The 22,220-nt window shown below is 35.5% G+C and overlaps 4 protein-coding genes across 9 annotated transcripts; all 4 read left to right on the top strand.

Annotated features, from left to right (window-relative positions):
- Nucleotides 1–1,172: 1,172 nt before the first annotated feature.
- Nucleotides 1,173–7,773, top strand: LOC110729633 (U-box domain-containing protein 33-like). Of its 4 annotated transcripts, none has more exons than XM_021909398.1 (10): nt 1,675–1,767; nt 2,002–2,033; nt 3,308–3,429; nt 3,566–3,677; nt 3,781–3,885; nt 4,031–4,850; nt 5,053–5,202; nt 5,386–5,913; nt 6,144–6,878; nt 7,151–7,773. In XM_021909398.1, the coding sequence occupies exons 4-10, from the start codon at nt 3,571–3,573 to the stop codon at nt 7,331–7,333; spliced, it is 2,628 nt and encodes an 875-aa protein (XP_021765090.1). In that variant the 5' UTR covers nt 1,675–1,767; nt 2,002–2,033; nt 3,308–3,429; nt 3,566–3,570; the 3' UTR covers nt 7,334–7,773. The 4 variants fall into 4 exon arrangements, with proteins under 4 accessions (XP_021765088.1, XP_021765087.1, XP_021765090.1 ...); XM_021909397.1 differs by having other exon boundaries at nt 3,556–3,677; XM_021909396.1 differs by lacking the exon at nt 2,002–2,033 and having other exon boundaries at nt 1,173–1,767; nt 3,311–3,429; nt 3,556–3,677.
- A 1,387-nt stretch (nt 7,774–9,160) lies between these two features.
- Nucleotides 9,161–16,405, top strand: LOC110729635. 3 transcript variants are annotated; one of them, XM_021909401.1, is made up of 12 exons: nt 9,161–9,457; nt 10,296–10,378; nt 10,460–10,530; nt 11,332–11,559; nt 11,870–12,006; nt 12,213–12,260; nt 12,351–12,404; nt 12,843–12,947; nt 13,104–13,310; nt 13,459–13,544; nt 13,681–14,663; nt 15,680–16,405. In XM_021909401.1, exons 4-12 carry the CDS (start codon nt 11,379–11,381, stop codon nt 15,937–15,939), a joined length of 2,061 nt encoding a protein of 686 aa, XP_021765093.1. In that variant the 5' UTR covers nt 9,161–9,457; nt 10,296–10,378; nt 10,460–10,530; nt 11,332–11,378; the 3' UTR covers nt 15,940–16,405. The 3 variants fall into 3 exon arrangements, with proteins under 3 accessions (XP_021765093.1, XP_021765092.1, XP_021765091.1); XM_021909400.1 differs by having other exon boundaries at nt 10,445–10,530; XM_021909399.1 differs by lacking the exons at nt 10,296–10,378; nt 10,460–10,530.
- A 745-nt stretch (nt 16,406–17,150) lies between these two features.
- On the top strand, nt 17,151–17,687 carry LOC110729486 (uncharacterized N-acetyltransferase p20-like). The gene has a single exon (XM_021909218.1). The coding sequence runs from the start codon at nt 17,151–17,153 to the stop codon at nt 17,685–17,687; it is 537 nt and encodes a 178-aa protein (XP_021764910.1).
- A 1,258-nt stretch (nt 17,688–18,945) lies between these two features.
- LOC110729485 (uncharacterized N-acetyltransferase p20-like) lies at nt 18,946–19,482 on the top strand. The gene has a single exon (XM_021909217.1). It carries the CDS (start codon nt 18,946–18,948, stop codon nt 19,480–19,482), a length of 537 nt encoding a protein of 178 aa, XP_021764909.1.
- Nucleotides 19,483–22,220: the final 2,738 nt, after the last annotated feature.

The following is a 22,220-nucleotide window of genomic DNA, read 5'->3' as shown; positions in this document are numbered from 1 at the left end:
TTAGGATACAATTATAAGTCATAATCAAGTGTTTTATTATCAATTAAGTTGTCTTCATTTTAGTCTCTAGATCTAAACGACATTAACATTACAAGTTAGAAATCAAAATGAAAACAGTAAGAAATCTACCTTTCCTACACCACTAATATATAAGAAATTTGTCGATATGGTAAATATACCTATAAAATACTAATTATATATTTTTTCCTTTTATTTTTAAAATTTGGAGTATAGATTAAGGGCCTGTTCTCTTCTGTTGAAATTCAGTTCAATTCAGTTCACCTCTTAATTTACGTCTAATGATATTGCTAATGATATAAAGCCAAATTTCATTATTTTAAGCTCTTATTACAACAACAACAACAACAACAACAACAACAAAAAACAATAATAACAAAAACAATAATAATAATAATAATAATAATAATAATAATAATAATAATAATAATAATAATAATAATAATAATAATAATAACAATAACAATAACAATAACAATAACAATAACAATAACAATAACAATAACAATAACAATAACAATAACAATAACAATAACAATAACAATAACAATAATCAATAATCAATAAGTAATAAATAATAATAATAATCATCATCAATAAATAATAATAATAATAATAACAATAATAATTGAAATAATAATACTAATAATAATAATAATAATAATCATCAATAAATGATAATAATAATAATACTAATAATAATAATAATCAATAAATAATAATAATAATAATCATCAATAATTAATAATAATATGTACATTTGTATATACACATATGTATAGTAATAAATAATCAATAAATAACCAAAGATCACTAATCCGTAGTTAAAAATCACTAATTAATAAGTTCAGTTTCAGTTCAGTTCAGCTCAGTTTAGTTTAGTTCAGTTCAGTTCAGCTGAGTTCAGTCAATCGGAACAGGCCCTAAACAATTTCACTATCCATCTCAAATTCAATTTTAAGGTCTATTCACATTTACTTAATTTCAGTTCAGTTCAGTTCAACTCCAATCAATTTAGTACAATTCAGCGCAGTTCAGTAAATGTAAACATGCCCTTACTTTATTTAAAAAGTTTTAATTTTTAAGGTATGTTTTTTTTTTTTCTAGGTACTAAGAAAGAGAAGAGTCAGAAGATACATAAAAAAAAAAAAAAAAAAAAAAAAAATGCTATCCTTGATCCTTCTACTACAAGCATTACCAAAGAAAAGCTCTTGTAAAACTGCCACTTGGAATTGGAAAACTCTGTCATGTCAGAGACCACCATTGCAGTAAAAAAATTTCTTCTCATCTTTCCCCCTTTTCTCAACCAATAAATTCAATTTTTTTCAAAAGCAACCATAATTCTCACTATAAACAAACTCACAATCAATAGCATAAAGAAAAAGTTTCCCCTTTTCTCATCAGATTCCACAAATCCAATGTAAAATTTTCAACAAATCTTCAATTTCAACAAAAACCCATTAAATTTTCAATCTTATTATTTTGTCAAAGAAATTGAAGAAAATTTCTGGGTTAAGTTGAACCGATTGAATCAGGAACTGGGTAATTCTCAATTTACAATGGAAAGTAAAATTGAGAGAGAAAATAGTGAGCAAATGGTCAATTATTATGCTGAAAATACTGTATTTGTTGCTGTGGGAAAGAATTTCAAGGAGAGTGAATCTGTGTTGACATGGGCAGTAAAGAAATTTGGTGGGAAGAAGAGAATTTGCATTCTTCATGTTCATCAACCTCACTTGCTCAGTTTTTGTAAGTTCTTCATCTTCTTTCTCTCTCCTCAATCTCACTAATTTTTTATTGAGAATTTTGGATTTGTGAATTTCTTATGATATTTAGAGGTTGAATTTGGTGTGTTTTGGTACTGATCTAAGAAATAGTGATTTCTTTTGATGTTAAGTGTGATTGACTCCATTATATTGTTAGACCCTTGTTTACTTCACGATCTAATGGAACAGTGATTTGAGTTTATGACTCGTTTGGTAGGTGGTAATAAATCGCGGGAGGACTGATTGGAGGTAATATATGGAGTAGTGGAATTTGTAGTTTTGGGTTGCTATTGATTGCCTTAATTCTAACACTCTTTGGGGAATTCAGTCCGAATTATTAAGTATTTAATTTATAATTATTAAGTTTTTTTTATTAAAATAAGGTTATAAGAATGGGTTAATTTTCCCATTGGAATGAAGCCAAAAGAGTAGTTAACTTTGGGTTTGGATTATACTAATGGAATATTTCAAGGGGCTCTTTGGAACTGCTTGCACTTCATTCATGGTGAGGTAGCAGATGTCCGTGTTTGGAATTCGGACCAAAGGATAAGTGAAACTAGCTTCATTTGGCATCACATTTTTTTCACACGGGTGAAATTGCTCACGTCGTAGTTTCCCTTACCCAGCCCGTGCTACCCTGGTAGTCAGAGGAGCCTGTTTAGATGTATTGAGGTAATGTTGAGGCTTGTGAGCAAGTTAGGATTGACCTACTTAATGGTAGAAAATGATATGTTGTGTTTTAGCTTATTGTCGTCTTAGTAGCTAGAATTATCGTAGTAATGAATTTGACTGCCAATTGCTGAAGTAGTTGATCCTTCATTGCAGTTGCACTTGAATATAGTATGGCATGGTTGCATATACACTGGCTTTATTAGGAATAATTTCTCTGTTTTACAATATTAAGGATAAGCCTGATTGTCGTACAGTGGATATATAATGACACTTTGGCACTTCAAGTTGAACCAAAAACATGGAAATCTTCCTTAAGCATAGTCCAACCTTTAGACCCCTTTTATATTGGAGTTTTAAAATCAAATCCACCATACATCACTGTCCATTTAAGTGTGAACTATGAGATTTATTTTCAACTTGAACATCTTAATGGTTGAAGAGAGGTGGACGCAGCCATGAGCCCCATGAGGCCATGACTAATTGAATTCATTGACCTTATGACCTATTCAATTCAGAAACTAGTTTTTGGGTGTCTACAATGGCATTTCTGATACTTTATTATTCTCTATCTCTTATATGATGGACTTAGGGATCCTTTGCTGCGGCATTTTGAGTGTATAACTAGGCCAATGCCAAACTGTCAAGTTTCCTGTGATGAAACTGCTTATAGTGAAATAAAATTCCCTCGTCCATTAATGCCACCATCAGCTCACAACCAAATATCTTGGCAGTTTTGATTATTGGATTGCTTATTTGCTGCATTTGAGCAACTTTTTATCGCTTGATAATTATCATTGTGAGCCATTACTAATAGAAGTATTCCTGTATATCTACTGTTTAAAATACTTCAGTAGATGGGAAGTTATCAATCAGCAAATTCAAACAAAGAGCAGTCAAGGCACTCCATGAATCACATATGCAGAAACTCCATAAACTCATCAGTCAATATGTTTCTTTTGTTTCTCAAATGGGGGTAATGCTCACTTTCTTTATCCAGATGTACTTTACACTGTTTATTGCATTTTTTATTTTTTGAAAATGTTTTTGTTGGTTTGTCCATCTATATAAGGCAGTTGACTGGATTGACTTGTGTCCCTAGGTGCGTGCAGATAGGATGTGGATAGAAATGGAGACTGTTGAGGATGGAATAGTCAAGATGATTGCTCAGCATGGTATCAAATGGCTAGTGATGGGAGCAGCGGCAGACAAAAATTACACAAAGTATGTGGAGCTTTTTGAGTTTGTATGGTTTGGTTTGTTAAGATATCATATTAGCTGGAGGATATTAAATAGAACTAAATATTTTAACTAAACGAATATGCAGGGAAATGGCTGACCTGAAGTCCAAAAAGGCAAAATATGTCTATGAACAAGCCCTGGTTTCCTGTCACATATGGTTTATTTGTAGGGGAAAGCTTATCTGTACAAGGTTCCTTCTTTTCCCTCTTGTTTTATATATTCCTTCCGTAAGCAGATGTCATTGCAAATTTGTTACCTTTCCTCTTCTTTATTGCATATTCCAGTCCTATCTACTCTTGGTGTTCTGAATAACTTTAAAAAGCTTATATAAACAGGGAGGGTATTAAAAACTATCCTGGGATGGATATGTCAGAAGCTGCTGAATCACAAGATTCTAATATGGCCACCAAAGAAACTGAAAAAATAAGATTAGGTGGTCCTGGTGCAGAATATCCCCCAATTTCACAACCTCTAGATTTGAGTGGTGTGGCTGGAGAAGTAGAACATCTGAGAGTAGATCGTCTCGTAGGTGGACTATCATTGGATTCAGATGTTTCATCTGAGGGGTCTGTGTCAGAATCTCTAGAATCAGACGTGATGACTGAAGAAGTAGCACGTGTCAGAGTTAACAATCTTCCTGCCAGTACACAAGATTCTAATATGGCCACCAAAGAATCGGAGAAGATAAGATTAGGCTGTCCTGGTGCAGAATACCCCCCAATTTCACAACCACTAGATTTTTGTGGCGTGATTCTTCCGAGAGTAGAAGATCGTCTCGTAGGTGGACTATCATTGGATTCAGATATTTCATCTGAAGAATCCGAGTCAGAATATGTAGAATCGGATGCAATGACTGAAGAAGAAGTAGAACGTGTTGGCGTAAAAGAATCAGGGCCTGTGAGAATGGATTGTATGGCTGATGACCACGGATCACCCCCGTGTCTGACATTTCGGGAACGTGGCTCCATCCTCCGAGCCTTTTCTGATGATTTCAGCTCTGATATGAAGAAGGATACGATGTTAAAATCTCCAAACAATTGTAGGACTACAAATGATTGCATAGACAAAGAGAAAGAGGACCGTGGATATGATAGCAAGTTGCAGTTGTTCAAATTTCGTTCTTCATTCAAATCATTGTCGTCTGAAGGCAAAATGGTAGGCCTCATGAAATCTCTAGCAATTGCATGTTAATCTTATAGCTCTGAGTTGCTGAAATATGACATGCTAAAAGAGAGTTGGCTATTTTTGAAGAAATGAACAGGACTATGATGTTCTGAGTCCTTTTGTCCTTCGAAACACTGACTGATAGGAAAACTTCTCTTTGAAAGCTCACTGTGGTTGATAAATGTTTGCACAGGCAGGAAAAGCTAAACTGCAAACACCGAGAGAAACCCATGATAGACTGGAACAAGCCATTTCTGATGCTGAAAACTTGAAACAGTTAGCGTTTGAGGAATCAGTCAAGCGATGGAAAGCTGAGGACGAAGCTGTTGATGCTAAGAGAAAGGTATCTTGCGCTATAAAATACTATCATCTTCTTTTTTCTCTAACTTTTTGATTGTCCTACTATAAAGCAGGAAGATATGAATGCAGTGGAAGGCAACGATCTGATTATTGGGTAGACCCCGACCCTTGTCAATTAAATTTACTGTGATCAGACTGATTACTCTAAATTTCTCTATTGTTGCAGGCTGATGCTGCAAAAAGTAAATATATTGAGATGGTGAAACAAAGAAAAGCAATGGAGGAAGCTTTGTTAAAAAGGAACCTAGATTGTGGAAGAATCAAAGAAGAATATGAGAAGTGTAAGAAAGAACTTCCAAAGGTCCAAGATCAATGTTTTGGCCTAAAAAGCCAGATCACAGAATCTGAAACTGCAGCTAAGGAGCTGGAGGAGAAAATAATTTCAGCTGTTGAGCTCTTGATATCTTTCAAAAATCAGAGGGACCAGTTACAGCTGGAGCGTGATAAGGCTGTCCTAGAACTGAAGAATCTGGAGAATTTGAAGCAACAGAGAACTGCAGCATTGTCCGGCCTACAATTTTCAAAATTCTCCTTAGTGGAGATTGGTGAAGCAACTTGCAGTTTTGACCCTTGTAAAAGAATTGGAGATGGGAGATGTGGAAGCATTTATAGAGGTATCCTTCGACATGTAGATGTTGCTATAAGGATGCTGCCAAATGATGGGTTCTTGAGCCAACAGATGTTTGAACATTGGGTAAAATCGTATATGTACCTTAAGTTTGTACAATCGTTTCTTCTTTTTATATAATCAATCTGAACCTCACATATTAGCTATGTTATCCGGACTCTTTATTTTGCCTCAAGTATCCATGTTGGATTGTGGAGACTTGACACATCACTTTTCAAAATAATAGCCAAGTCCGAGTAACATATCTTTTAATAAGGAGCAGACATTTATTACTTCTTATGGGTTGGGAATTGCAGGTTGAAATTCTTAGCAGAATACGGCATCCAAACATAGTGACACTTATGGGGATTTGTCCAGAAGCGCGTACTATAATATATGAGTACCTTAAAAGAGGTAGTTTGGAAGACCAACTAGCATGCAGTGGGAAAACTCCGCCTCTGCAGTGGCAAACTCGAGTTCGCATTGCAATAGAACTGTGCTCTGCCCTGATCTTCCTTCATACAAATAACCCTCCAATTATACATGGGAATTTAAAGCCCACTAAGGTCCTTCTTGATGCCAATTTTAAGAGCAAACTTGGTGACTTGGGCATCTTCTTTTTGATCCCACAAAATGAGATTCCTATCAAAAGCCAACACTGTACCTCTCTGTATATTGACCCAGAGTTTCTTGAGACTGGAGTAGTTACTCGAGAATCAGACATATATTCATTTGGGATGATACTTTTACGACTTTTAACTGGTAGATCTTCTTCAGGAATTGTGAAGGATGTCAAATGTGCCTTGCAGAAAGATAAGCTTGAGTTTGTATTGGATTTTTCAGCTGGAGACTGGCCGATTAATCAAGCAAGAACACTGGCTCAAATGGCACTACAGTGCTGTGATAGAAAACCATCAAAACGACCTGACCTAGCTTCGGATATCTGGAGTGTTCTTGAGCCATTGAAAAAGTCATGTGACACTCGAGCATCATGCTTGCAGAAGAAGGAAAACCGCCGGCCCCCCTCTCACTTCCTGTGTCCAATTTATCAGGTATATTAAGTTATTAAAATGCCATATTTGCAACTTTTTCCACCAGTATATAATTATATATGAAAATCCATATTAGAGTAAACAATTATCTTATACCTACTCGAATAAGTTTAGCTCACAATTATGATGTGCTGGAATATAAAACTGATGACTAATGCATATTTCTGCATTGCAGGATAAGATGGAATAAAAGTAGTTAAGTTGCCTGATAAAATGAATTTAGGGGCACAATTTAAGCTCTTAACTATTTGCTTTTGTAACTTAATCTGCAGGATGTTATGATGGATCCGTGTACAGCAGAAGATGGCTACACCTACGAAGGAGAAGCAATAAGAGGATGGTTAGACAGCGGCCATACAACTTCACCCATGACAAACCTGAAACTTTCAACCTGTGATCTGATCCCCAATCACGCTCTTCAGTATGCAATCCAAGAATGGCTGCAGGGCTCATAATTGTACATTCTACACATCTCTTGCCTTAAGGTTGCACATAATATGGCTACAGGGTATACTTCTGTAATTCTTTTATCTGTCATACTTGGTCTAGTTATGCATACATACTGTTGGAACCCAAGAATGACCAAATGCATACTGTTGGAAGATATCTAATGTTAGTAATTATATTATACTGGAGTATCTAAATTTACATAATATAATTACTATCATTAAGATATACTCCAACTTATAGACGATTTTAGCAATAGTTACACTGATAGTTAGATAGCTCTGCAGTACAGTGAAGCTCTACTTAAGTTGGATCAGTGTTATAAGGGATTAGGGGATAACTAACATTTACTCGTGTTCCCTTCATGTGATCAAGAGTTTTTATCTTCTTTTTAATCTAATAATTTTCTAATAATCCATGATACAATAAGGTTTATTGATATGATTTATTATTGTAGGCATTTATTACCTGCCTCCTGTCTAATTATCAGAGTCTTGTCTCAGTGTGCAAAAATGTTTTGGTTGGCGCATTGCTCATTTTAGTCATACCAATGTCTTAAAGAACAGGAGAAAGTTAGTAGCTAACTAGCTAGCCTGCGGTCTTGTGCATGCCCATTTGCCCTTCAAGTCTCAACTCACTTAAGAGAGAGGGGTGGAGACGTGAAGTGGGTGTATGTAACCTTAGATAATAATATGCGTTATGAAAAAGGCGCTAATTGTGGAGAGGAACTCATCTTAGCAAAGTTGGTTGATAAAGAACTCTTTGCTCCACATTGATGAAAGTAGATGGGACTCATTTGATTGGGCTGGCAGGTTCCCCTTTTTTTCCATGGGTATGTTGTATGATGATGAGAGTTGCCTATCTTTCATTCTTTCCCTCAGCTTTTCACCATTATTATTTGGTGTAAAGTTCAATCAATAATGAAATCTATTAGCTCAAAAGATAAAGGAAATTTATGTATAGGTGATATTTGAAAAGATATTGGTCCGCACGTTTCAAAATAATCGTACTCTGTAACATTGTTTTTCAAGGTTAGAAAATTACATAATTGACTATTAATTTTCACCTATATGTAAGAAAATTATAATCACATGAGATCTTGTTAAATACACAGTTGTTTATAATAACATAAATCAACAATAGTAAATGACAAAGTAAATGCAAATGGTGAATTCTCATTGGTTAACCCTAGGTAACTACATTATTAGTTAAAAAATTGGAAAAGTTAATCACCTAAAGTAGCCTTAAATCACAATAAAATTCTTTTAAAAAAAAAATTAAAAAAAAACTCACAATAAATTCTAATATTCACCCAATTCATTTTGTCCATCTTGTACTTCGTAAAAATTATACGGGGTACATAATGAAAATTATAGTTGAGTCTTAAATCTTTATAGTTATAGATATAAGGATCAAAATTATGCTTTACAAATATGCTAAGTTAGAATGGAACCGCTAATAAAAAAATAAAAAAAAACTATAATATTTACTCGTAAAAAGTTACAATAGTAAATAGGATTCTTTATAGGAAGTATATATTATTGATGCATTAATTTCACTCAAATTCGAACGTTTAATTGCCTAAACCATGAGATATTGACCAAAGTAAATTCAAGATTATTAACATGTGTTTGTTCTCGGTTGAAAAGGAAAATATTATAGCTTCAATTAAATAAGAAATATTAATACCACCAATTAATAATTTAACACAATCTTATACGAGTAACCTATTGTTAAACATGTTTACTTAAGACTTTAGAGAATTTTAAATCAAATACTAGATGAGAAAAATAAAATGAGATTTGTATTTCTCTTTGTAATTTTCCTTGAAAAATATTGGAGATCTTTCTATTATTAAAGGCTTAAAAAATGTTAAAATAAAATTAAAAAGAGAAAATAAAAAACACAAGGAGAGATTTACCAAAGGTGGCATTTCCCTTGCTCTTCTTCTTCTTTCTCACCGTCTCTAAGCTTTCGCCGACCATCTTTCTTCACGTTCGTGCCCTTTTTCTTCCAGAAACTTCTTTCGTTTTCTCTCTCCTCTTCAACCCTGAAAAGCGCAGGCCATTCTCTATCGATCGACGCTTCTGATTCTCTCTCCTTTGAATCATAAAGTGTCAACTCATCACTGGGTACGTCACACTTTTTTTTCAAACTATTCTGCTATATTTTTTTGATAAATGATTATGATTTCATTATTCATTGTTGTATTTTATGCCTTCCCAGGTCATTTGACGCCTCAAACTTTGTAAAGTTGTTTGAATTTGATCTGATTTTTCTGGGGTTTTGGAATTTTGGTGATCTGCACCCTTTTGTTTTGAAGGGTTGTAGTTGGTATTTTGATTTCTTAGGGTTTTTTTGTTGATTTGGGATCATCGTGGATCCAATGTAGACTGTGGGTATCGTAGGTTTTTGCTTAATTTGATTTTAGCTCATTAATTTTGGGTGTTTTGGTGGGTTTTGTATTCTGATTTTCCCTGTACATTTAATTCATTTTGTAAGTTATTAAGTGCAATTGCTTGATTTGATTCGTGCTTTTGTTATTAAAGAGTGGTCTTTTTTGTTGTTTGTTTTAGGTTTTTTTGGTGAATATTTCTGTACATTGTGCTGTATGTTGTTGGCAAATTTGTATTGTGTGGAATTTTTTGAGACATTGTTGTTTGAATTGTTTTCGATTACTTTTGCATATATGGAATACATTGCTTGATTGCCCGGACTAGTCAAGTATGTTTGGTTGAGCAGTCATGGTTTAGTACCTTGCCTTGTGTAGAAGATCTCAAACAATTATTAGAAATGGCGGAAAACACCCTCTTGTCTGGTGGTGATCAGGTTGATTGGAAAGTCTTACTTTGTAGTTGTTTTGAACTTTTATTTGTTCCGCCATTTCCGCTCTCGTCTCATTGAAAAGCTATGCAGTGTACTCAAAGCTTTCAAGGATTAATATAAGCCTTAAATTATTTGGAAATGCAGTTTTTGAGAATGAATTTGGGCTCGGCTTTAATAAGGAAGGAATTGGAAATCACTTGTGGCTGGTCTAGGAACCAATAGAATGGGTAATATACATGAGCTTCTTTACCATGAGAAAAAGCTATGTTATCAGTATGCTGAAATGATTTTAGCTGTTTTGTTATAAGAGGATGCCAAGGGAATAAAGCTGTTCTCAACAAGGAAAGATGGATGAATTAAAGAGATGTTTTACATCAAGGTTAGTATGTAGCTCTTTTCCATGTGAGGTATCAACACGTTATTGGCTCCTGAAAGTGGAGCATAAGAAATTAAGCAGCCATATAGCTGTCCTAAAGTTTGGCTTCTATCTATGGGTTGCTACCAAAATGTGATCTCGTGAAGTCCCAAGGAATTTTCTATCCAGCAAAAGTAGCTATATCTTTTGTTCCTTTCTATTTCGTTATCATCTCACTAAATGATGGCCGCTTGGCATGTCTATCGTCTTGGGGGGTTGGAGATCTGCAGTTCAAAATATTTGGAGTAAACTTCTGATTGTCTTCTTTACAGTTTACGCTAGAACGCTACAGGTGGCTTTGATATTTTGGTGCTAGTGAAGTACATATCTGTAACCTGTTCACTGCTCATAAATTAGGTTTAGCCTATTTACCCGTTAATTTCAGAATTTTAGAAATTGGGCTCAGATCAATTTGTATGCTCATTTAATGGAAAGATATCTGGTATCTGGAGATTTTGGCAGCAATGGGCTCTCTTAATCTTAGCTTGTTAAAGATATGGAAACGGTGATTATGACAAAGACATTTGGGAGAAATAATAACTTGTGATATCTTTATTTTTCATCAATGTGTTTTTTGACCAAAAGAAAAATTATTGGTGAATTTAGAGCTTTGAACAAGCATGTCTAATATTCTGATGAAGTCGTGTGTACAATACTTCAATTTATTTGTCTTCTTTATGTCAGATGACTTTGATTCAATTGTTGAGGTCTTACCTGCATTCCATAGATCCATACTATTGTTATTAAAGAATTTTTTTAATGCAGAACATTATCCTAAGGTTGCAACCGTTACAGTAGCACTTGGAAGATAAATGCCACTTCCACAGATCAAGGCCGCTGGTGCAGCAGATGCAATGAAGATGGAAGATGGAAATGACTCTTTAGACACGTTCATCAGACAAGCAATAGGGAAAGAGCCTTTTCTTTCTTTCTCCAGGGCAAATGACAGTCCAGTTCAGTGGATTCAGTTACTTCATGCCTTGGATCAACAAGGTACTAGCAATTTTCTAGTGGTCTAGAGTGTAATAGGATAGAATTGAAGGAGAAGTTCTAGAGCATGTCTTCGTTACAAGTCTCTCATACATCTGAGGTTACTAGTTCAAAAGAATCTTTTCTCTATGTTAAATGAGGTTGACACAATAAAGATGCAAAGAATGCTTTACAATTTTCTGGGTCCATGCTAAGGCCTATGGCGAGTCTGAAAATGTGTACGTTTCTAGCAGGTCTCAGAGGCTAGGATAATGGTGTGATTTGTGTAGTAGCGCTTTTTTCTGAATTTTTCCTTCTATATCTTCCATGGCAGATTTGCCAGGGTGGCCTTTGTTATCTCCATTGAAGGTTCAAATGCAGAAATGTGATAAATGTTCTCGTGAATTTTGTTCAACTATCAATTACCGAAGGCATATGCGCCTCCATAGGAGGAATTTGAACATTGATAAGGTATCCTTTCTTACATATACCTTTTGTCACTTAGCTGAAGTTGTGTTATACAGAAGTCACAAAATGGTTGCTAAATTATTCTCATTAGAAAAACGAATCTGTTAAACCTCATTGTCGCCCAATTTTTATTTATTTTTTAATTTTTTTTTTTATTAAGCTTTGATTAGTACCCTCTACCTTGGCTTATGTTTATGCACGTTCTACAGGATTCAACTATGAAAAACAGGGGCCTGTTGCAAGCTTTTTGGGATAAGGTACGTAATTTTCTATTTTTTGTGTCACCTCTGGGTCATTTCTGTTGGAAGCTCGATTTAAATCTGTAATTTCTGGTTCTTTTGTCGCAGCTTTGTCCGGGAGAAGCCATGGAGGTTATCTCATTTGATGACGTTTCTCTTGAGGTAAGAACTTTGTCTGGGATCATGGTCGGATTCACAAGTTTGTGGCTGCTTAAATATTACTTCGTAGTTAATGATCATAGGGTTTATTGGTTTTTTGCACTATTTAGCAATTATCTGCAGCAGTGGTTTACTCCTAACCTTTTCAAAGTCCATAATATATTAAAATTAACATGCTAGGTTCAAGAGTTACTTTCGAATTACTTTCATGTACATAATCTCATAGCTAGAGCTTATTGGTTTGGAAATGTGATATAGAAACAAGAGAGTATAGGCATATCACATATGAGTTTAGAATTAATAATAGCGGGCACTTGAATTTTCATACTATCTCTTCTATTTGTAAATTTTTTAATATAATTATCTCCATTTTGACATTTACTTAGCATGTTTGGAACACCTGAATTATACACTAATTATCTTTTTCATTGATCTCTCTAGGGAGTTAGTGGGTGCTCGATTGTGAAGGCATTGACATCATTTATTCGGAAACCTGGATTCACTTCTCTTCCACAGATTTATGTAAGATCTGGGTCTGCACTCCTGGTAAGAAACTAGTTGTGTTTCTGATTATATTTTGACCACTAGCTGCTGCTGTTCTCTCTTGTTTTTTTTTTTGTCTCCAATCAAAACCTTTTTCTGTTATATCTAGCTTGTTAACAGGATAATCTTAGCTTTAACACTGATTATTAAAAATTGCAGGACCTTGTCCAGGGTAGACCTTCCAGGTTCCCGATATCGTCACAAGAGCTGTTTAGTATTTTAGATGATGCAAGCGAGAAAACCTTTTTATGTGCTGGCACAGCTACATCATTACAGAAGTATGTGTTTGACGGTGAGGCTGGGAAGATTGGGCTTGAGATGAGGAACTTGGTTGCTTGTACCAGTTTCCTTGTTGAGCAGAAAGTGGTACAGACTTGACTGATTCTTCAGATTTGTGATGTTTTCTTTACAAGCATTTTTCCTAAAGTGTCCTTTTTTCATGATTTGTGTTTGGATATTTCATCTGATCTACTATTTTGCAATTTGCAAATGTTTATTATCTGTTCATGAGCAGGTCAAGGCATGCCTTGCTGATAAGGAGGCTGAAGCTTTAAGGTACCAGAAATTGCTTGTGGAGGAAGAAGAAGCTGCTCAAAAGAGGTATCTTGCTGTCATTATGTTTTTGCGACTTTCTTGACTTAATAGTTCACTAAAGTGATATATACACTATCTCAACATTGTGTGTGTGTAGACTGAGCCCTTTTTAACTGATATGCCTTGGTATACATTGTTACAGACAAGCTGCTCTTATGGAAAAGAAAAGACAGAAGAAAATTAGGCAGAAGGAGCAAAGGGCAAAGGAGCAAGCCATTGCGGAAATAGATGATTCTCCAGAAGAAAGTTCCTCTTCTCCGCCAACATCAAGCCCTGTTAACACCCCTGACTCTATTCTGGATGTTCCAGAAATTCTTCACAACTTAACTTTATCTTCTGAGCCTGTTCAAATAATGAATGTGGAAGCAGATAGCACCAAAATTCAAGAATATGAATATGCAGATTTTGATACTTCTCAAAATGTTTATCCTGATTTGGTTACTTACCATAATGTTGAGCATAGAACATCGCATCGAAATGGCCGAAGGTACACAGTTAACTCTCGTTGGCAAGTACAAAAATTGCAGAGAACACCTAATGGCTTCCATACCAGTCACAACAATCAGGCACCAAAGCTTGGACCCACGCAAAAGCATGCTTCTTCCAGGGATTCCCGTTCTGCTGCAACCATTGGCATTAAAGTTTGGACCCCAAAACCAAAATTAGACACTGATGAAGAGGGTTGCAAGCATAGGTTACAGATTGAAGCACCAAATCCACCTGGCCAGGATAAAAAGCATGAAGTTCTAATTGGTTCAATATCTGTCACACTTGGAAATTGTAATAACCCGCAACATGACGAAGATCTTGTTCGAAATTTAGAAAGCAGTGCCTTGGAGGTCTCCACACCAAACGTAAATGGTATTAATGAGAAGCCTATGAAAAATGAGGCAATTCAGGGTACTGCAATTCGTTCACATAAGGGGGGCCAGCTCCCCATCCAAAATGGTGGTAGTGCTTGTGAACTTGGTAGCATCCCTTGCAATGACTGTAATGAGGTCCAGCAGACATGTGAAGCAGAGACTTACTCGAATTGCCGTGAAGACAATTATGCTTCTGTTGAAGGTGGACTTGAGAGAGGTTCAAGGTTTTCCAGCCATGTGGCCGAAGCTTTTCTTGCAAAAAGTATGTTTTCAAATGCCCATCTCTCTCTCTCTCTCTCTCTCTCTCTCTCTCTCTAGAACATCTCAGTTATTGAATACTAGCTGTATAGCTATATGTAGAGGACTTTGTGCTTTGCTTTATAGCCTTGCATGCTCTTCCTAACTTCTTTTGTAGATATAAGGGAGTGTGTTTTCGTTAATGACACCAGTTAGGGTGATTAAAGTTAGTAGAATCTATGGCATGAGCTGATGTGATGTGTTGGAATAGATGCTAGTAGTGATATGTCATTAAGATTTAGTAATATGTCAATTGTTTTACTATTTTTGACTCTCGATGTTTCACTGTAGGGTTTGATGTATATATATCTGGGCTAAAAGTTGGTAAGGCATAGCATGTGATGGATGATATAATTCTGAATTTTCTTAAAAATTAGATATGGGTAATCTGTGGAGAGGGAGAATAGTTTAGATTTGCATCCTAAGGGTATATTGGGGAATGAAATAGGTTCATATTTTCCAGAGAATAATGGGAAAAACATTTTTGGAATTGTGAAAATTAATAATAATACTCCCCGTCACTTTTCTATGGTTACGTATTCGATTTTGGTGTTTCGTTTTCAAGGTTACATATCTAAACTTTCCTAAAATAGAATACTAATTTTATACATCTACCCCCATATTTTTCACACTCCTAAACACTCACCCTCATATTACCTACTTCAAAGGCAAGTATTCTCATTTACCAAAATATTTGCTTATTTATTTCCATTTACCAAAATATTTACTTACTCCCAAAGTATATATATTTATTTACCTACTCCCAAAACAAATATTCTCATTTTTCATTCTCCCAAAGTTTGGTTCTTAATACCCGCGTAAAAAACCAAACATAACCATAGAAAAGTGACAGAGGGAGTAATAAAGTGACGTGTAATTTTTTGAGATATTTAAAAGGTCTGAGTGTAAAGCGCATATCTACTCATAAATTAGTGTACAAATGGTCTTTTGTTAACATGTTTTGCACCAAAACTCATATAGGGTGGAAGGAGGCTATTGCATCAAACCATGTGAAGCTAGTCTTACTTCCTGAAGCTAGACCTCCTGAAGGCCCTGATGTGCAGAATGAAAACAAAGGTTCGTCCAGGTTGGAACATCGTCGCATCCTTCATAGTGCAGAGAACCGTTTGGAGAATTACACAAACCTTGAACATTCAGTGGCTGTCAAGTCAAAAACCAGAGCTAAGGCAGAGAAGGGCAGTAAGGTGAAATACATTCCAAAACAAAAAAGTGCTTATTGAAATTCTGGGATTCATAGGTGGTATAGCATATGTGCAGTTTTCATTTACTATATCTTACATTCTTAGCAGAGGTTCCAGTTTTAACAGCGGTCTTCTGTCCGAAAATTTTTGGGGAAGTGATTATTTAGTAGCAATCTAGTTTCTTTTCTGGTTTCAGGATGCAGTAACCTCTATTTTTGCCTTCAATAGGTTAGATTTTTTTCCTCATGTAATAAACTGGGGTTTTTATAAGTGATGTTGCAGATTTTACCCTCTGGCTTTTTGTTGGCAATTTATAGTTTTGCGTCTCTTCTCTTTAAAATGCGAAAGTGTATAGCTTCCGAAGTTCAAGATGATAAGTTTAGTATAGTACTAGTTAGGACTTAGGAGACTTCGGACCTGACCAATTGATGTCATAGAAAAATTTGTGCATCTATCATTCTTTCCTGTTATTCCTATGGTTTAATGATATGATATCTATGCTGCATCTCTACAGAGTAAAATGTATGTATTGTTCATTTGTGCAGTGTTAAGTCTTCTTGAAAACAAACCCTCAGTCAAAATGGCTTATTTTTAAGCAAAGAGAGTGAATGTGTATTATTTTAGTCACAGGGATACTAGTATAATACTTGGAGTAGCTTGTTGAGAAGATTATAATAGTCGTCTCAAGTTTTTCTTACTCACACGTTTATGGTAGCATTCCTAGCATATATGACATGTTATAAGATTACGCTGCACATTTCTGATCTGGCATTTCGTCACGCTTCACATTTCTGATCTGGCATTACGTTATGCTGCATATTTCTATTTTACATGCCAAGAAGTTGTTTGTTTGTAAAATACTCTGACTTGTGCTAGTTTATAGTCGTACTTAATAAATTAATGAGCACATTATACGTTAAGTAGAAATAATATTCAATATTATATCAAGCAAATTGCATATTCTATTTAAGCATCCTGCACATAAAACACGTAATTATTCCAAGGATAGGTATTAAAATTATTTCTATAGGGTGCAATGGAGGATGTATGTTAATTATAAAATACTTCAGTAAACTTGTATTTATTTTCTATTGGTCTTGCATTCAATAAGATCATTAATTCATTGCGTACAATAGAGTTTGCTACCTTATAAATATTGTATGTCAACCCTTTACAAATGAAACTTGAGCTTAGTCTTCAAAAATTTTAAGATCAAAATCAGAATAATTTTCGCGACTCATATTATTCAGATGTCGAAAATCACCCTTAGGCCATACCAGCTATCCGACATCGATGATTTTATGCAATGGGCTTGTAACTCAGAAGTGCTTGAATACATCCCATTGCAGTTTTGGATAAAAGTCAACTCGTCAAGGGAAGAAGTTGTGAGCTACTTCAAAGAAGTGGTCATTAACCATCCATGGTACCAAGCCATCTGCTTGGATGGCCGTCCCATTGGCTACATAGTACTGGAAACACAAGCTGGTAAGTTTGGTGTTGATAGGGGTAGAGCTCAACTATCCTATGCTTTAGGCCGTGAGCATTGGGGCCGAGGCATCACCCCTATTGCATTGAGAATGGCTCTCTCTTCTGCTTTCCAGAAGCTTACTAATCTTGTTAGGATTCAAGCTTTTGTTGATCTCGAAAACAAGGCGTCTGAAAGGGTGCTCCAAAAGGTTGGTTTTTCTAAGGAAGGTGTTTTACGACAGTATGCTGTGGTAGTAGATGGGGAGGGTATAGATCTTATTATCTATAGCATTATATCCACTGATCCAATACTTAATTGAAACCAGCTTTCTATACACTATAATTTTATGATGTATATCGTAGCTGTGTTTCTTGTATTACTACTGTATTCATCAAGCTTGTTTGATGGACCGGTTGTATAATATCGTCTCCTCTTTATTAACAGTTTAATATCCTAAACATGTTAATATAAGTTCCGAAAATGAAAATAAAATCTTAGTAATTCAACCCAGTGATTCAGATTTCAACTTGTATGGACATAATAATTTAAAATAACTCAATTTTGAAAGTGTCATTTTCTAACAAGTTTCGCATTCAATCATTACCAGCCTATAATTGAGTTGGTCCTAAGACAGTATGTTGTATTAGCTGATGGGGAGTGTTTAGATATTAGTATGTATAGTATCTTATCCATCGATCCAATGCTTAATTGAAAGTTGCTAAAGCTTGATCTAGTGAAAAGGTTTGCATCTCACGACATGAAGTTGTGAGATCGGATCAAACTTCACCAGAGGCCCTACACTTTGGAATGAAGATTTCCATACCCTTTTCCCCCGCTTTCAAAGGAGTAAAGGACCTTATATGTTGTTTGATGGATAAGTTGTATTGATGAATTTTCAAAGTTTATATTTAAGTAAGATTTATAAAATTTTCTTGTTATTTGAAAAGTTCTTTCTATGTCAATTGGGTTAAATGTGGACAACTTAAACAATTTATTAATCACGTATGTGTTTACTCTTTTTTATAATACGTACTCCCTCCATCTCTTTATTAATGTCCACTTTATATTATGTGAGTAATAAATGATAGAAAGTGGACACTAATAAAGAGACGGAGGGGGTACTATATTCAAAGGATTAAGTATCAGTTAGACAATTACTAGAGTTAACCTCACTACTCGTACGTGTTATACAACTCTAATACAACTTATTAGGAACTCATGCACGCCACAACGAGTTTCTACCTAAGCACTCCATAACAACTTTTAAGATCCCAAATCTCCAATAATAACAAGTTAAAAACACTTTTATGTTAAAAGACAACATAAATTCCTCTTTGTCAACTACATCTTGTGTTCCTTTGCTATTCATTTGTTTTATCTCTTGTGTTTTTCAAGGATAATGATTATTTTGTTAAGCTTTTTCAATTGTGAAAATTCCAGGCATTTACTTAGGAAAAGTCCTTAGGAAAATTCCTGCTTGGTTCCTACGCAAGAATTTTCTTCTTAAGTTATTTGTATTATATATACAAGTACTAATCTTTGATGGATGAATATTGTCAAAAACTCATATTTTTGAAATGTCAAAAATCAGTCTTAGGCCATACCAACTATCCGATGTTGATGATTTTATGCAATGGGCATGTAACTCAGAAGTGCTTGAATACATCCAATTGCAACTTTGGATAAAACCCAACTCTTCAAGGGAACAAGCTGTAAGCTATTTCAAAAAAGTGGTCGTCAACCATCCATGCTACCAAGCCATCTGCTTGGATGGCCGTCCCATTGGCTTCGTTGTACTCGAATTGCTAGCTGGTAAGTATGACTATGAAAGGGGTAGGGCTGACCTATCCTATGCTATAGGCCGCGAATATTGGGGCAGGGGCATCTCATCTACTGCATTAAGAATGGCTCTCTCTTCTGCTTTTCATGAGTTTACTTATCTTGTTAGGATTCAAGCTCTTGTTGGTGCCAGAAACAAGGCGTCTGAGAGGGTGCTCCAAAAGGTGGGTTTCACCAAGGAAGGTGTCCTAAGACATTATGCTGTATTAGATGATGGGGAGTGTTTGGATGTTAGTATGTATAGTATCTTATCTACTGATCCAATACTTAATTGAAAGCTAATAGTGAAAAGGTTTGCATCTCACAATCATGAGGTTGTGGGATCAAATCTCACTACACTTTAGGGTGAGGATTCTTAATGCCTCTTTCTCTAATTTTAAAGGGTCTGATAGTTTATATGATTACACATGTTGTGTTGATGTATTTTCTTTAGTACTGTAAGTTTGTAATAAAACTTTATATTCAAGTAATAAGGTTTGTAAAAAGTTCTTGTTTATTGATTGATTAATTTATATGTGCGTTTTATGTTATGTTTTGAAAAGTTCTATGTGGATAGGCCTAGATGTGGACATACTGGTAGAGTGGTTAAAAGTTGATCCGACCCGAAATACCGACTCAAACCCGATTATTAACAGACTCATTTGAACTCAAAAAAATGGTGACCCAAACCCGACCTGAAACCAACCCTAGACCCGAGTTGACCCGAATATGTGAGACCCGAATCCGAACATGAACTAACCTAGAGATGACCTGACCCGTATGTAATCCGTAAATTATTGACCTGAAACGAACCCGAACATGAACTGACCTAGAGATGACCCGACCCGTATGAAACCCGTAAATTATTGACCTGAAACGAACCCGAATATGAACTGACCTAGAGATGACCCGACCCGTATGTATCCCGTAAATTATTGACCTGAACCGAACCCGACTTGAACTTAAATTGACCTAAACCCGTTTTAACCCGTCAAAACTCAAATTTAACCCGACTTGTTACTAACCTGACCTGAATTTAACCCGACTCGTTCCTAACCCGACCCGAATTTAACCCGACTTGTTATTGACCTGACCCAAAATCAACCCGACTTGTTATTGACTCGACCCGAATTTTACCAGATCTATTACTAACCCGACCCAAAAGTTCAACCCGATCTGTTAATAACCCGACTTGAAATCAACACAACTTGTTATTGACCCGACCTAAATTCAACCCAAATTGTTCCTGACCCAATTTAAAATCACCTTAAATGAAATTTAGACCACCTTATTATTGTTGATCAAAGCATTTTATCTAGGGAGACCAAATCGGTCCAGGCAAGCAAAAGAAAGAAGCATCATCCTCAAATTTAAGAATTAAATATAGTATATATTTGTTGTATGGTCAAAGGAGATAATTATCTTCCTAAATTATAGACTATAGTTCCCTATTATATTCCCATATATATTATAGTCAAAGTAAATAATTAGCTTGCTAAAAATGATAATTATCTATTTATAATTAGCTGAACCCGAATATCACCTCACTTGGAAATGACCCGACCTGATTGTAACCTGCAAATTATTGACTTGAATATAACCTGACTTGAATCCGAGAATGACCCGACTTGAATATAACCCAACCTGATTATAACCCGCAAATTATTGACTTAAACCAAACCCGACTTGAACCCAAGAATGACCCGACTTGAAAATGACCCGACCTGATTATAACCTGCAAATTATTGACTTGAAACGAACCCGACTAAAACCCAAGAATGACCCGACCTGATTATAACCCGCAAATTATTGACTTGAACCGAATCTGACTTGAAACCGAGAATTACCCTGACCTGTTTTAACCTGTGAAAACCCGAATTAAACCCGACCTGTTGTTCACCCGACCCGAATGTAACTCGGCCTGTTATTAACCCGACCTAAACCCGATAAGAACTATGACCCGACGTGACCCGACTAAAGAATGACCCAACCCAAACCCGAGCAGTATAGGTTATGGAATTAATCCGAATTGACCCGACCCGAGTTTACTCGACCAACTCTTATCGACCATAACCCGACTTATTTACCCGAATTGACATCTCTACCCGAAACCTCCAAAATTTCTCAAAAAGCGTGGATAATAGTCTTCAATTTTAAAATTTTTTGACTTTTTTTCACCCGGAAATAAAAATTGCCGAAATTTTTACCATGGTACCTAATACCTTCCGAGAGTCTAATTGGCTAGGATGAACCATCCAATTTGCCTTTAAATGACCAATTTACCAGTTTACAAATTGCACCGATTTCATTAAGTCAAATCTACCACAAACATTTATGACAACATATAATAATCATATATGGTTCCAAACGGCAGCAGTTGACCCCGAAATGTATCCCCTAAAATCTCAATGCTTTTCGACACCGGGCCCCGAAACATTCGAAATTTCTCTAAAAACGTGGATATTAGCCTTCAATTTTGGAATTTTTTAACTTTTTTTTCTCCCGGATATAAAAATTTCCAAAATGCTTACCACGGTCCCTAATACCCTCCGGGAGTCCAATTGGGTGGGTGACACCATTCAATTTGCTTTTAAACGACCAATTTACATATTTACAACTTGCATCAATTTCATTAATTCAAGCCTACCACGAACAATTATGACAACAAATAATGATCATATATGGTTCCAAAAGACATTATATGACCCAAGATGTATTCCCTAAAATTTCAAAACTTTTCGACACCTGGCCTCAAAGACTCCAAAAATTCTCAAAAAGCGTGGATATAGCCTTCAATTTTTGAAAATTTTGACGCCCGAAAATATAATTGCCGAAATGTTTACCATTGTCCCTAAAACCCTCCGGGAGTCCAATTGGGTGGGTGGAACCATCCAATTTGCCTTTAAAAGACCAATTTACCGGTTTACAACTTGCACCGATTTCATTAACTCAAGCCTACCACGAACATTTATGACAATAAATAATGATCATATATGGTTCCAAACGATATTATATGACCCCGAGATATATTCCC

This window comes from Chenopodium quinoa, unplaced genomic scaffold (assembly GCF_001683475.1).
Source record: "Chenopodium quinoa cultivar QQ74 unplaced genomic scaffold, ASM168347v1, whole genome shotgun sequence".
NCBI classification, from domain to species: Eukaryota; Viridiplantae; Streptophyta; class Magnoliopsida; order Caryophyllales; family Amaranthaceae; genus Chenopodium; species Chenopodium quinoa.
The sequence above is the reverse complement of the archived record's forward strand: the minus strand, read 5'-3'. Positions and strand labels throughout refer to the sequence as shown.